The sequence below is a fragment of the Oryx dammah genome, unplaced genomic scaffold (genome assembly GCF_014754425.2).
Source record: "Oryx dammah isolate SB20612 unplaced genomic scaffold, SCBI_Odam_1.1 HiC_scaffold_22, whole genome shotgun sequence".
Lineage (NCBI taxonomy): Eukaryota > Metazoa > Chordata > Mammalia > Artiodactyla > Bovidae > Oryx > Oryx dammah.
Window position 1 is genome coordinate 47,661,998 of NW_024070206.1, and position 15,688 is coordinate 47,677,685.

At 36.4% G+C, this 15,688-nt stretch overlaps 1 protein-coding gene across 1 annotated transcript in view; it reads left to right on the plus strand.

The window, feature by feature from the left end:
• The window catches only part of PIK3C3 (phosphatidylinositol 3-kinase catalytic subunit type 3), a 166,074-nt gene that overhangs the window by 6,162 nt on the left and 144,224 nt on the right, over window positions 1-15,688 (plus strand). Inside the window, exon 3 of the mRNA XM_040264327.1 lies at window positions 3,892-4,035. Coding sequence (XP_040120261.1) covers window positions 3,892-4,035 — 144 coding nt within the window. The remainder of the gene's footprint in view (window positions 1-3,891; window positions 4,036-15,688) is intronic.

Consider the following 15,688-nt stretch of genomic DNA (forward strand, 5'->3'; position numbering starts at 1 on the left):
AGAAAGTACTCTAAAATACCTAGAATGGCTTTTATTATTATTGTTATTAAAAAAGTTTAAAACAGTTGTGAATAAAATAGATTGAGAAAATAACTCATGTTAGGTAATGAGGCTTTTGTTTTCTTTTAAATATACATACACTTTGGGTTTAGGAGAAACACTTGCAGATTTTGTGCATCCTGCTCTTTAGTATTTAACAGTTGAATTTTTTACCAATCCATCAGTACAAAAACTATACTTTTAAAATAAATAAAGGCAAACTTTACAGCCATTGTTTTCTATAAGCAGTTACTTAAAAGAAGAATTATGTATTCTGTGGGGAAAATAAATTATACTATGAAAGAATCTCTTGCTATCTTAATTTTTGCATTTCCTTAGTTGAGAAAGTATTTTTGGGTAGGATGAAATTCTGAGTTGTCTAAATCTGATTTCAGAGTTTCTAATAGTCGTACGAGTTCAGATAATGAAGAATTCATTCAAAATTGAGTCTCTTCTATCGTATTCTATTCTATCTTGTCCTGTAATAAAAGAGCCCATAGTGAGGGAACCTGTACTTCCTTTACACTTAGGGCAAAATCATCAATTTTAGGCATGAAATGCTGCAAATGTTTATGTTGCATATATATGAAATATGAATATTCTTTTGCATTGCCAGTGGTTTAAACTTTTTTAAAAATTTATATTCTGTTTTGTCATGTGTAAGATTTGAAATGGTTTTATACATAGACCTACAATTTTAAAATTAGAAAGTTAGGATTTTGGAATGTATTAATCAGACTAGAGAATTAGTACAGTGATGTATGGGAGTGGGGTTAATGGTAGGAAATTAGATCATCCAGAATAGAGCTTTGAATCTGGGAACATTTGCAAGTTGCCAGATGAATTTAGGCCTAATTAGGGTTGGGGCTTCCCCCTGGTGGCTCAGATGAGAAAGGACCTGCCTGCAGTGTATAAGACCTGAGTTTGATCCCTGGGTTGGGAAGATCCCCTGGAGAAGGAAATGGCAACCCACTCCAGTATTCTTGCCTGGAAGATTCCATGGACAGAGGAGCCTGGCAGGCTACAGTCCATGGAGTCTCAAGAGTCGGACCTGACTTAGCGACTAAACCACCACAACCAGAGCTGGGGCAGGAGAAAGGGATAATGGGAAAGGAGGAACAAAATTTTGAATACACAGCTCCTTAATGTCTCACCACATCTTTCCATAATTTCTAGAGTATCTTGAGCAGTTTTCAAACTATTTTTTAGCTGCAGATTCATTCTTAAAAAGAAATCTTCTGCAGAAGCCCATTATGTAAACCAGGTTAAAGTGTTTTTGCTTTAATCTAAAGAGGTGTGAGGACCTGGAGTTGGATGGATCAAGGTTTGAGGCAAATGAGGTTTGAAGCAAATGATTACTTGCTCTTAGGTGTTTCCTGGGCTTCCCTTGTGGCTCAGCTGGTAACGAATCTGCTTACCATGTGGGAGACCTGGGTTCGATCCCTGGGTAGGAAAGATCCCCTGGAGAAGGGAAAGGCTACCCACTCCAGTATTCTGGCCTGGAGAATTCCATGGACTGTATATAAGCCCATGGGGTTGCAAAGAGTCGGACTTGACTGAGCAACTTTATCTATTTTCTCCTAGTCAAAGGACAGAATATAAAGGTGAATATTTTCACAGCTCATTTTTGGATAGTGTCACTGACTTTTCTTTTTAACTTAGCCTGTGTTAACTAATCTCTGTGGTTTGTTCATTGGCATAAGGTAACACTGCTTATAATTTACCTTTTCAGTCTGGCCCATCATGTGAATAGTAAATAAATAAATTAATTTAGTTTTCTAAGCTTATCTGTAGTGAAGAAAGGCTTTTTAAAGCATGTGTTTTATTTTTTTTAAGAACTTCGTAGAAGAAAAAGATTTCAGGTTGTTTAGCGTTTCCTTTAAATTAATAGCCATCTCTAATTTTCCTATAATATAGTGGATGTAAATGTTTTGTTCTTTAAATTTATGAAAATTCTGTTTAGATTCTTACTGATGTGGGTTTGCTAAGTTGCTTCAGTCGTGTCCGACTCTGTGTGGGTTTATCTGACCTAAATTCTGATATGCCCTTTGAGAATAATTTTGAGCAAGCAGAATAATTTTGAGTAAACAGGAGAATCAATTCTGTGTTTCTGCTGGATATTACTTTGTGTGTTTGCATGGTTTTCTTTGGGGATTTTAAAAGCCATCTGTTGTTTAAGGTAGTGGAAATGATCAGATAAATCAAGTATTAAATTTGAATGCAGGAGAAAATTTGCAGCGGTGAATAGAGAATGAAAAAAAAAATGGGAGAGTGGTACTGTCATTACTGTTAGTAAGAGCAAACATTCCTTAGTGAAAGTATATGTACCAATAATCTTTGAAAGCATTAAAAAACAATAGTTAAACATTGATATTAATAAATAACTTGAGTGAAAGAAAAATCTCACCTAAAAAATTGTCATATGTTTGTCCAGAGCAGTCTAGTAACTTCTTCATGTTACAAAGTTACTGGATGGTCTCCTTTGACCTCTTTGAATTTTTGGTGGTTTCTTCTTCTTTATTGAGATACTGCTTTATATTATAGCACCGTATATAGCATGTTTTGAGTATAACATGAATAATTCTAATTTCTTTCTTTTCTTGATAAAAAGCTGTTCTGGAGGATACTTACAGTAAAAAAAATCATAGTTTGGTTGAAAACAAGTTTGGTTTTAACAGGTTTAAGTGTTTTCCCAGGTTTTTATTTGTTGTTGTTGTTTTTGTCACTAAGTTATGTTCAATTCTTTGCAACCCCGTGGACTATAGCTGGCAGCCTCCTCTGTCTGTGGTATTCCCCAGGCAAGAATATTGGAATGGATTACCATTTCCTTCTCCAGGAGATCTGCCTGACCTAGGGATCAAACCCATGTCTCCTGCTTAGGGGTGGATTCTTTACCACTGAGTCACCAGGGAACTGCTATTACAGCCTTGTATCTTAGTCATATTGTCTGTTCCTGCTTTTTTTAAAAATTGAAGTATGATTGATATTCAGCAAAGTGATTCTATCATACATATGTATTTATCTGTATTATTTTGTATTCTTTTCCATTACAGTTTATTATGAGATATTGGTTATAGTACTCAGGGCTATACAGCAAATTTTTGATGTCTGAGTTTCTTGATTAAAGGACTTAGCAGCATTATTTTTCATGAATTTTGTCTTTTAGAAATTTTTTTCACGTGTTCTATAGGCATACCTTGAAGATACTGCAGGTTTGAGTTTAGATCACCACCATAAAACAAATATTGTAGTACTTTTTTTTGGTTTTTCAGTGCATATAGAAATTACCTTTATACTATCCTATTAGTCTCTTTGGTATGCAATAACATTGTGTCTAAAAACACAATATAGGTGCCTTAATTAAAAATGACTTTATTGCTAAAAACTTCCTGTGATCTGAGCCTTTGGTGAGTCATAGTAGTAACATCAAAGATCACAATAGATCACCATAAAAACATTAATAATGAAAATGTTTGAAATATTGCAAAAATTAACCAAAATATGACACAGAAACACAAAATGAGCAAATGCTGTTGTTGGAAAAATAGTACCCATGACTTGCTAGATGCAGGGTTGTCATAAACCTCAACTTGTAAAATATGCAGAATCTGCAAAGTCCAGTAAAGTGAAATGAAGTAAAATACAGATTTTTCTGTATTTAAAGTTGAACTTGCCTAGAGCAAAATTAAGATAAGTGCCATGTTAATTTTTGTACCAGTAACTAATCTTTGGTACATTTTCTCTGAATCAAATTTCTTGTATGGTTTGTTAATTTAGAAGAAAGCTATACACATATGTCTATGTTGATTTTCTGTCCTTAGCTTTATGTTTTTGTTTACCTTATTTTCATAGCTGGAATGAATGGCTTAAACTGCCTGTGAAATACCCTGACCTGCCCAGGAATGCCCAAGTGGCCCTGACAATATGGGATGTGTATGGACCAGGAAAAGCAGTGCCTGTGGGAGGGACAACAGTTTCACTGTTTGGAAAATACGGGTAAGCAATTTCTTCTCCTAATGGGAATGCTGTGATTATTGGTAGGAAATAGTCATTGGAAGCTGGAACCTTATTTTTAGGGGGAGAAAAAAAAGACAATTTGGCATATACTGTAGCTGCTTTGTTATACGATTTTTCTACTTTGTCATAATACTGAGAAAGAGAACAATTAATGGGATTAAAAAGAGCAATATACTATTTTGCTATAATGGTAATGATTAAGATAGACAAGTTAAATTTGGTTTTAAAAATTTACAGATAATATTGATAGAGGTTTATTATGGGGGAAAAAAAGCCAGAACAAAACCCAAAACATGCTAGTCCTGAAGGGTGTTATTTCTCTATACCTTTTCTCCTGAACAGAGAGATGACTCTTCATCTTAAGAAAGTTGTTGACATTCTGTTCTTTCTATGAATTAGTACCTTGTTAACTGCAAAGGTGATGATTATTTGTTTTTTTTTTTTAGTTTTGTTCTTAAGTTTTATCATGACTTTTAAATAGTTTTGAAGTGTTTCAACCTATTGCTCTTTTTATTCTTTATAATTCTCAAAAAAATTCCCATTTTTGGTCATTAGGAACCCCTTCAAATTGATCTATCTTCACCAGCAGTTATTGGTAACTTCTTTACTTTCTGGTAGTCAAACTATTCCAGGCTCATTGGGGAATTTTCTACCCCAGACCTGGAGTCTGAAAGAAGTTCTAGTCCCTTTTGGTATGAAATAATAGAGATCATAATCTAGATATTATCAAACTTCTTAATTTTTGCCCATTTTTACATTATAAAATATGAACAAAGGTGATCATATTACAGTATTTTCATTTACTCTTTGTGTTTTTGTTTCTGTGAATTGCTTTTTCATATCCTTTGCCCATTTTTTAAAATTGAGGTATAATTCACACTCCATAAAATTCTTTGTCTTTTTTGAGTCGTCATTTTTCTTCTTAATGTGTATGAGGTCTTAGTAGATTAATGAAATTAGCCCTTTGTGTGTTACATGTTGCAAATATTGTTTTTCCTACTTGACATTTTCTTTTGAATTGTCACATATTTGTTTATTGCTTATTCAGTTGCAATTCATGAATCTTAAATTATGGTATTGAATTTAGAAGCTTTTTATAAGCTGATGGTGGTTAGGAAGGCAGGCTGTAGAACTAGATTGTCTGAGTTCAAAACCTGGCTCTTTGCTTATTAGATTCTCTGGTAGCTCAGTGGGAAAGAATCCGCCTACCAATGCAGGGGACTTGGGTTCGATCCCTGAGTCAGAACATCCCCTGAAGAAGGAAATAGCAACCCACTCCAGTATTCTTGCATGGGAAATCCCATGGACAGAGGAGTCTCGTGGGCTGCAGTCCATGGGGTCGCAAAAGAGTTGGACATGACTTTGCAACTAAACAACAAAACCACCTTAACAGTATCTATAATTTTGCTTATTATTTGTGTACCCTTGGGCAAGTTATTTAATCTCTTTATGCCTTAGTTTCCTTTTCTGTAAAATGAAATAATATAATATTTACCTCACAGAATAGTTTATGATGATAAATTGCTAAAGACAGTAATATGCTTAAGAAGTACTAAGTAAATATTAACTGTCATTATTTCTGAACTATTCTTATTAGTTTTGAATACTATTAATTATAAAATGTTTTAATGTTGGAGAGGGATAATCTTCAGTAGTAGTCATTTCAGAATTTCTCTGAATATTCTCTGTATTGATACATTTTAATATTTCCTCAGTTTTGAAAGGAAAACTCACTGTTATTTTGTTGGGAAACTGAATTAATATGTGAATTACAGGGAAAAATTGATACTCTTATAATACTGAATTTCTCTATTCAGAAATAAGGTGTCAGAAAAACTTCATCTCAGGAATAAAATTTAGATGTAATTCCATTTAGAAGAGCTTGATTCCTTAGTAATGTGTAGGTGTCTTAATGTACCTATTAAAGAATTATTTATTATTGAAATCCATGCAGAAACAATACTTTAGACATAGCATGATACATTGTGGCCTCCAGTTTTAAACATAGTTTTTGATAAAAATGATATGTTATAGTAGAATGGACATATTACAAAATCAGTATTGTTCCTTTCCCAAAGTGTTTGTTTCTTTTTGTCTCTATGAGGGTGAAATTTGTTTGCCATACAGAAAAAAAGATTTATCACTCTTACTGTAGTTTTACTGGTTGAATGTTCTTAAGAAACAGCCAGATAGACCTCTTGGTTTTTCCTCCTGGCTTCTTCATAAGTGGTTTACTTTCTGAATTATCAGTGGGAGTTTCCCTCATGGAAACATCTTTTTTAACACTCATGCATTTTCATTGACCTTAGGATACCGTTTCAGGAGACAGTCTGACTAGACTGTAGGTGTGAGACAATAGAAATTTCCATAGAAGTACAGTGGAATAACCTGCCTACGGCCAAATAAACTCAGACCAACGAAGTACATGAAATCAGTCATCATTGTGTGTATGTGTGTTTGTAATAACTCATATTAGATCACCTACTATTCCCTCTAGGCTGATGCTTCACCTCAGAAAAAGGAAATCTGAGAAGCTCTATGAAATTAAAATGACTCCTTTTTCTCTGTGTGTCCTGGGGCCTTTCCTTGAAGGGGAATTGGGTTGCAGTGGAGACAAGCCCAGGCCTTCTCTCGCTGGATATTGGACTTCCTGTGTATCTTTGGATTGTGGAAGAATATGATATTCAGGATGTTTCAGGTGCTTTAGCAGAGTGCAGACATCTGCTTATACTGCTGGGTCACAGCCGCTTTTCTGTGTGGGGTTGCTGACACTCATGGTGAGAAAGTAGCATGAGTCTTCTGGATGACCTCAGGAGGATGCCTGTGCAAAGTTTTTTTCCATGTACCCTTAAAAATCATGTCATGTGCCACCACAGTTCTCATGACTTAGGGAGATGATGTTTTAGACCTTCACTTCCTCAAATGTTTCTTAAGCAGTGATGTAGCACCTACCCAACTCTTGTTCCTGAAATAGTCCTAGTATGGACTTGCTATTTGCTAATATCTGTTTTGTATACCTGAGTCAGTGTGAATTAGTACTTCTTGGAAAATAGTGTAAATTAATTGAAAGATCTGTCAGGATATGGCTAGAATAACTAATTGTCCTTATTTTGAAAATCTAGCTTATGAGATTTCTAAGTAGCTAAAGAATGGATTGATCATTAGGTTGAATTGGCAAAGGACCATAGATTTCTCTTGATGATGATTTTTGCAAATGTGGATTCTGAAGTCAAGGCAGTTGCTTCTGTAGTGGCTTGGCCCCGGGAGCTGGAACATCAGCAGCAGCTGCTGCTGGGGCCTCTGCTGACGTCTGAGGGTGATCCTGCTGTACTGTTTTCTTCTGCCTTGATGTGTGTGTGTGTTAGTTACTCGGTTGTGTTAGTCACTCAGTTGTGTCCAACTCTTTGTTACCCCATGGACTGTAGCCTGCCAGGTTCCTCTGTCCATGGAATTCTCCAGGCAAGAATACTTTAGTATATATGTAGCAACCCAGGAAATACTGGGTTGCTATTCCCTTCTCCATGGATCTTCCCGACCCAGGGATCAAACCTGGGTCTCCTACATTGCAGGCAGATATTTTACTGTCTGAGCCACCAGGGAAGCTCTTTACAAAATGCTTTAATTTGGCTTAAAATGCTTTGGTTTGGCTTAATTTCCCAAGTGGACTTAATCCACTGAGCATCTTCTGATTTGTCACCTGGAATTTTTGTGTCTGCTTAGTCACTTCAGTCGTGTCCGACTCTTTGTGACCCTGTGGACCATGGCCCGCCAGGCTCCTGTGTCCATCTGCGAAGGTGCCATTAGTGTTAAAAGAAAGTAATATGTTCACTTGATCATTTGAATCATTTGGCATCACCCCTACCCTCCATGTCCTCTATGCTTAAATTTCTTTTCCAGGTCCATCCGAAGGCATCTAAATCATTTGTTAAACTAACATCCTGCCAAATGTACTGATTTTTTACTTAGTTAAGTTTAGCTAAACTATTCAGTAGAAGGATAAGGAAAAGGAGAGAAGAAAGGGAAGCCTTCTGCTGTTTCTGAAGGTACATTTAAGGATATTCACTGAAAGTGGTATTATGACCTCACTGTACCCAGTTTCTTGGAGACTAAGAAGATCTGCTAGATGTTGAATCTCTTTCAGTTGAAAGGGAAAGAAAATAAACTTTATAAACTACTTCTTTAATAGTATAGTATAACCTTTTTTTGATCTTTAACATAATACATAAATATTGAGAGTTTTGATTCTTAACAACCATTTCATACATTTTGTCTTGGGCTTATAAAGTAAGCTTTTGCAGATATGGTTGCTAGATATTTATCTGTTTATTGCCAGGCTTAGAAACTTTTAAAACATTTGGTCTTTAATCTTATACTGCTCATGAGCTTGTAGCAGTCCTTTACCGTTCCCAGTTTAAATGCTTATGGCGTCATTACTTACATACATTACATAATATTCAGTGAAAATCCTCTTAATCTCAGGAAAATCTGCTAAGAAATTTTCCGTTGGTAATATAAAGATAATAATGGTTTAAAAATTTATGTAACCCTTTTACAGTTAAATAGGGCCTCCCTGATAGCTCAGTAGGTAAAGAATCCGCCTGCAGTTCAGGAGACCCCAGTTTGATTCCTGGGTTGGGAAGATCCGCTGGAGAAGGGACAGGCTACCCACTCCAGTATTCTGTCCTAGAGAATTCCACGGACTGTATAGTCCATGGGGTTGAAAAGAGACGGACATGACTGAGTGACTTTCACTGTACTGTTAAATAGGGTTTCCCTGGTAGCTCAGACAGTAAAGAATCTGCCTGCAATTCAGGAGATCCTGGTTTAATTCCTGGGTTGGGAGGATCCCCTGGAGAAGAAAATGGCAACCCACTCCAGCATTGTTGCCTAGAAAGTTCCATGGACAGACCATGGTGTCGCAAAGAGTTGGACATGACTAAACAACTAACACACACACACAGAGGCACATCATACATACAGTTATACAGGGTTTTTAAAGATAGTAAGAATGTATCAATATATCCAATGTGTACCTAGGTAAGAAAATTATTTAATGTAGAAGTCTTTGGATTTGCCTGCTCACCTACACACACTTTTAGTCTTAGTCTTTCCATTGCAATTGACAACTTGCCCTTTCAGCTTTGAGGGTATGTTTGAATAGACTTTATAATGTTTGAAAGACCTTGTTAACACCTACGAGAGAACACACTAACAGAAGACTACCTGTGTAGTGCATTTTAAAAAGTTACCCAGAACTCCTTTATGAGTCTCTTCAACCTCTACTCTGGGTCTTCTTGGTAGCTTGTTTTCTTATGTAAAAAAAAAATTAATCATTGTTATTGCTAGTTGCTTTACACTGCTATATCAGTTTCTGCTCTATAGTAAAGTAAATCAGCCATACATATACACATATCCTCTCTTGTTTGTATTTCTTTCCCATATAGGTCCCCACAGAGCACCAAGTTAGGCTCCCTGTTCCATGTAGTAGGCTCTCATTAGTTATCTAATTTATACATAGTGGTGACTATATATCAGTGCCATGCTCCCAACTCGTCCCACCCCCCCCCCCCCCGTTCCCTGTTGGTATCCATACATTTGTTCTCTTTGTATGTGTCTCTGTTTCTGCTTTGCAAGTAAGACCTCCTTTACCATTTTTCTTGATTCTTCATTGAGATATGATATTTGTTTTCCTCTGTGATTTACTTTAGTCTGTATGACAGTCTTTGGGTCCATCCACATCTCTGCAGATTACATAATTCTGTTCCTTTTTATGACTAATATTCCACTGTATATATGTACCACATCTTCTTTGTCCATTTTTCTGTTGATGGACATTTAGGTTGCTTCCATGTCCTGGCTGTTGTAAATAGTGCTGCAGTGAACATTGGGGTACGTATATCTTTTTCAATCATGGTTTTCTCTGGGTATATGCCCAGTAGTGGGACTGCTGGCTTATATGGTAGTTCTATTTTTAGTTTTTTAAGGAACTTCCATCTTGTTCTCCATAGTAGCTGTATCAGTTCACATTCCCACCAACAGTGCAAGAGGGTTCTCTTTTCTCCACACCCTCTCCAGAGTACATTTTTTGATGATGGCTGTTCTGACTACTGTGACATGATACCTCATGGTAGTTTTTGCATTTCTCTAGGAATTAGTGATGTTGAGCATCTTTTCTTGTGTTTGTTGGCTACCTGTATGAGAAATGTCTATTTAGGTCTTCCTCCCCTGTTTTTTTTTGGTATTGAGCGGCATGAGCTGTTTGTATATTGTGGAGATTAATCTGTCAGTTGCTTCATTTATACATATTTTGTCCCATTCTGAGGGTTGTTTTTTTCATCTTGTTTTTTTATTTCCTTTGCTGTGTAAAAGCTTTTAAGTTTAATTAGGTCCCATTTGTTTATTTTTGTTTTTATTTTCAGTACTCTAGGAGATGAGTCCCAAAAGATCTTGCTATGATTTCTGTCGAAGTGTGTTCTACTTATGTTTTCCTCTAAGAGTTTTATAGTATCTGGCTTTATATTTAGGTCTTTAATCCATTTGAGTTTATTTTTGTGTATGGTGTTAGGTAGTGTTCTAACTTCATTCTTTTACATGCTGCTGTCCAGTTTTCTCAGCACCACTTATTGAAGACACTGTCTTTTGTCCATTGTATAGTATTGCCTCCCTTGTCATAGATTAGGTGACCATAGGTACGCTGGTTTATCTCTGGGTTTTTTATCCTATTCCATTGATCACTTGTTTTGTGCCAGTACCATACATCTTTCTTTCTTTTTCTTTTTTCTGATAATGTCTCTGCTTTTTAATATACTGTCTGCTGCTGCTAAGTCATTTCAGTCATGTCCGACTCTGTGCGACCCCATAGACGGCAGCCCACCAGGCTCCCCCGTCCCTGGGATTCTCCAGGCAAGAACACTGGAGTGGGTTGCCATTTCCTTCTCCAATGCATGAAAGTGCAAAGTGAAAGGGAAGTCGCTCAGTCATGTCTGACGCTTCACGACCCCATGGACTGCAGCCTACCAGGCTCCTCCATCCATGGACTTTACAGGCAATAGTACTGGAGTGGGGTAATATACTGTCTAGGTTTTATTTATTTATTTATTTTTACTGTTCCTCCAGCTCCAGTTTTCTTTCTCAAGATTGTTTTGCTTTTCAGGGTCTTTGTGTTTCCAGATAAGCTGTAAAATTTTTTGTTCTTATCTGTGAAAAATGTCATTGGTAATTTTATAGCAGTTGCATTGAATCTGTAAATTACCTTGGCTACTATAGTCGTTTTCACAATATTGAGTCTTGTAATCCAGGAACATAGTATCTTTCTATCTGTTTCTGTTGTCTTTGATTTCTTTTATCAGTATCTTAACAGTTTTCTGTTTACAGTCTTTTGCCTCCTAGGTAGATTTATTCCTAGGTATTTTATATTTTTTTGTTGCAGTGGTAAATGGAATTGTTTCCTTAATTTCTCTTTCTAATCTTTCATTGTTAATGTACAGGAATGCAAGAGATTTCTGTGTATTAATTTTGTATTCTACAACTTTACTAAATTTATTGATGAGCTCTAGTCACTTTCTGATGACATCTTTGGGATTTCTATGTATAGTATTATGTCTTCAGCAAACAGTGACAGTTTTACTTCTTTCCCAGTTTGGATTTCTTTTATTTCTTATTCTTCTCTGATGATTGTGGCTAGGACTTCAAATCTGTGTTGAATAAAAGTGGTGAGAGTGGACACCCTTGTCTTGTTCTTCGAGGAAATGCTTTCAGTTTTTTACCAGTGACAATGATATTTGATGTAGCTTTGTCATATATGGCATTTATTACATAGAGGTAGGTTCCTTCTTTGCTCACATTCTGGAGAATTTTTACCATAACGGGTTGAATTTTGTAAAAAGCTTTTTCTGCATCTATTGAAATGATTACATGGTTTTTATTCTTCACTTTGTTAATGAGGTGGATCACTTTGGTTAATTTGCATATATTGAAAAATCCTTGCATCCCTGCAATCAGTTCAGTTCAGTTCAGGTGCTCAGTCGTGTCCGACTCTTTGTGACCCCATGAACTGCAGCACGCCAGGCCTCCCTGTCCACAAACGCCTGGAGCTCACCCAAACTCATGTCCATTGAGTCGGTGATGCCATCCAGCCATCTCATCCTCTGTCGTCCCCTTCTTCTCCTACCCTCAATCTTTCCCAGGATCAGGGTCTTTTCAGATGAGTCAGCTCTTCCCATCAGGTGGCCAAAGGATTGGAGTCTCAGCTTCAACATCAGTCCTTCCAATGAACACCCAGGACTGTTATCCTTTAGGATGGACTGGTTGGATCCCCTTGCAGTCCAAGGAACTCTTCAACAGTTCAAAAGCATCAGTTCTTTGGCACTTAGCTTTCTTTCTTTCTTTTTTTAATATATATTTATTTATTTTAGTTGGAGGTTAATTACTTTACAATATTGTATTGGTTTTACCATACGTCAACATGGGTCCACCACAGGTATACACATGTTCCCCATCCTGAACCCCCCCTCCCTCCTCCCTCCCCGTACCATCCCTCTGGGTCGTCTCAGTGCACCAGCCCCAAGCATTCAGTATCTGCATCAAACCTGGACTGGCGATTCATTTCGTATATGATATTATACATGTTTCAATGCCATTCTCCCAAATCATTCCACCCTCTCTCTCTCCCACAGAGTCCAAAAGACTGTTCTATACATCTCTGTCTATTTTGCTGTCTCGCATACAGGGTTATCATTACCATCTTTCTAAATTCCATTTATATGTGTTAGTATACTGTATTGGTGTTTTTCTTTCTGGCTTAATTCACTCTGTATAATCAGCTCCAGTTTCTTCCACCTCATTAGAACTGATTCAAATATATTCTTTTTAATGGCTGAGTAATACTCCATTGTGTATATGTACTACAGCTGTCTTATCCATTCATCTGCTGATGGACATCTAGGTTGCTTCCATGTCCTGGCTATTATAAACAGTGCTGTGATGAACATTGGGGTACACGTGTCTCTTTCAATTCTGGTTTCCTCGATGTGTATGCCCAGCAGTGGTATTGCTGGGTCATAAGGCAGTTCTATTTGCAGTTTTTTAAGGAATCTCCACACTGTTCTCCATCGTGGCTGTACTAGTTTGCATTCCCACCAAGAGTGTAAGAGGGTTCGTTTTTCTCCACACCCTTTCCAGCATTTATTGCTTGCAGACTTTTGGATCGCAGCCATTCTGACTAGTGTGAAATGGCACCTCATTGTGGTTTTGATTTGCATTTCTCTGATAATGAGTGATGTTGAGCACCTTTAATGTGTTTGTTAGCCATCTGTATGTCTTCTTTGGAGAAATATCTATTTAGTTCTTTGGCCCATTTTTTGATTGGGTCATTTGTTTTTCTGGAATTGAGCTGCAGGAGTTGCTTGTATATTTTTGAGATTAGTTGTTTGTCAGTTGCTTCATTGCTGTTATTTTCTCCCATTCAGAAGGCTGTCTTTTCACCTTGCTTATAGTTTCCTTTGTTGTGCAGAAGCTTTTAATTTTAATTAGGTCCCATTTGTTTATTTTTGCTTTTATTTCCAATATTCTGGGAGGTGGGTCATAGAGGATCCTGCTGTGATTTATGTCAGAGAGTGTTTTGCCTATGTTCTCCTATAGAAGTTTTATAGTTTCTGGTCTTAAGTTTAGATCTTTAATCCATTTTGAATTTATTTTTCTGTATGGTATTAGAAAGTGTTCTAGTTTCATTCTTTTACAAGTGGTTGACCAGTTTTCCCAGCACCACTTTTAAAGAGATTGTTTTTACTCCATTGTATATTCTTGCCTCCTTTGTCAAAGATAAGGTGTCCATAGGTGCATGGATTTATCTCTGGGCTTTCTATTTTGTTCCATTGATCTATATTTCTGCCTTTGTGCCAGTACCATACTCTTTTGAGGACTGTGGCTTTGTAGTAGAGCCTGAAGTCAGGCAGGTTGATTTCCTCCAGTTCCATTCTTCTTTCTCAAGATTGCTTTGGCTATTCAAGGTTTTTTGTATTTCCATACAAATTCTGAAACTATTTGTTCTAGCTCTGTGAAAAATACTTTTGGTAGCTTGATAGGGATTGCATTGAATCTATAAATTGCTTTGGGTAGTATACTCATTTTCACTATATTGATTCTTCTGATCCATGAACATGGTACATTTCTCCATCTATTAGTGTCCTCTTTGATTTCTTTCATCAGTGTTTTATAGTTTTCTATATATAGGTCTTTAGTTTCTTTAGGTAGATATATTCCTAAGTATTTTATTCTTTTCGTTGCAATGGTGAATGGAATTGTTTCCTTAATTTCTCTTTCTTTTTTCTCATTATTAGTGTATAGGAACGCAAGGCATTTCTGTGTGTTGATTTTATATTCTGCAACCTTACTATATTCATTGATTAGCTCTAGTAATTTTGTGGTGGAGTCTTTAGGGTTTTCTATTTAGAGGATCATGTCATCTGCAAACAGTGAGAGTTTTACTTCTTCTTTTCCAATTTGGATTCCTTTTATTTCTTTTTCTTCTCTGATTGCTGTGGCCAAAACTTCCAAAACTATGTTGAATAGTAGTGGTGAAAGTGGGCACCCTTGTCTTGTTCCTGACTTCAGGGGAAATGCTTTCACTTTTTCACCATTGAGGATAATGTTTGCTGTGGGTTTGTCATATATAGCTTTTATTATGTTGAGGTATGTTCCTTCTATTCCTGCTTTCTGGAGAGTTTTTGTCATAAATGGATGTTGAATCTTGTCAAAGGCCTTCTCTGCATCTATTGAGATAATCATATGGCTTTTATTTTTCAATTTGTTAATGTGGTGTGTTACATTGATTCATTTGTGGATATTGAAGAATCCCTGTATGCCTGGGATAAAGCCCACTTGGTCATGGGGTATGATATTTTTAATGTGTTGTTGGATTCTGATTGCTAGAATTTTGTTAAGGATTTTTGCATCTATGTTCATCAGTGATATTGGCCTGTAGTTTTCTTTTTTTGTGGCATTTTGTCAGGGTTGGTATTAGGGTGATGGTGGCCTCATAGAATGAGTTGGGAGGTTTACCTTCCTCTGCAATTTTCTGGAAGGGTTTGAGTAGGATAGGTGTTAGCTCTTCTCTAAATTTTTGGTAGAATTCAGTTGTGAAGTCATCTGGACCCGGGCTTTTGTTTGCTGGAAGATTTCTGATTACAGTTTCAATTTCCATGCTTGTGATGAGTCTTTTAAGATTTTCTATTTCTTCCTGGTTCAGTTTTGGAAAGTTGTAGTTTTCTAAGAATTTGTCCATTTCTTCCACGTTGTCCATTTTATGGGCATATAATTGCTGATAGTAGTCTCTTATGATCCTTTGTATGTCTGTGTTGTCTGTTGTGATCGTTCCATTTTCATTTCTAATTTTGTTGATTTGATTTTTCTCCCTTTGTTTCTTGATGAGTCTGGCTAATGGTTTGTCAGTTTTATCTATCCTTTCAAAAACCAGCTTTTGGGTTTGTTGATTTTTGCTATGGTCTTTTTTGTTTCTTTTGCATTTATTTCTGCCCTAATTTTTAAGATTTCTTTCCTTCTACTAACCCTGGGGTTCTTCATTTCTTCCTTTTTCATTTGCTTTAGGTGTAGAGTTAGATTATTTATTTGACTT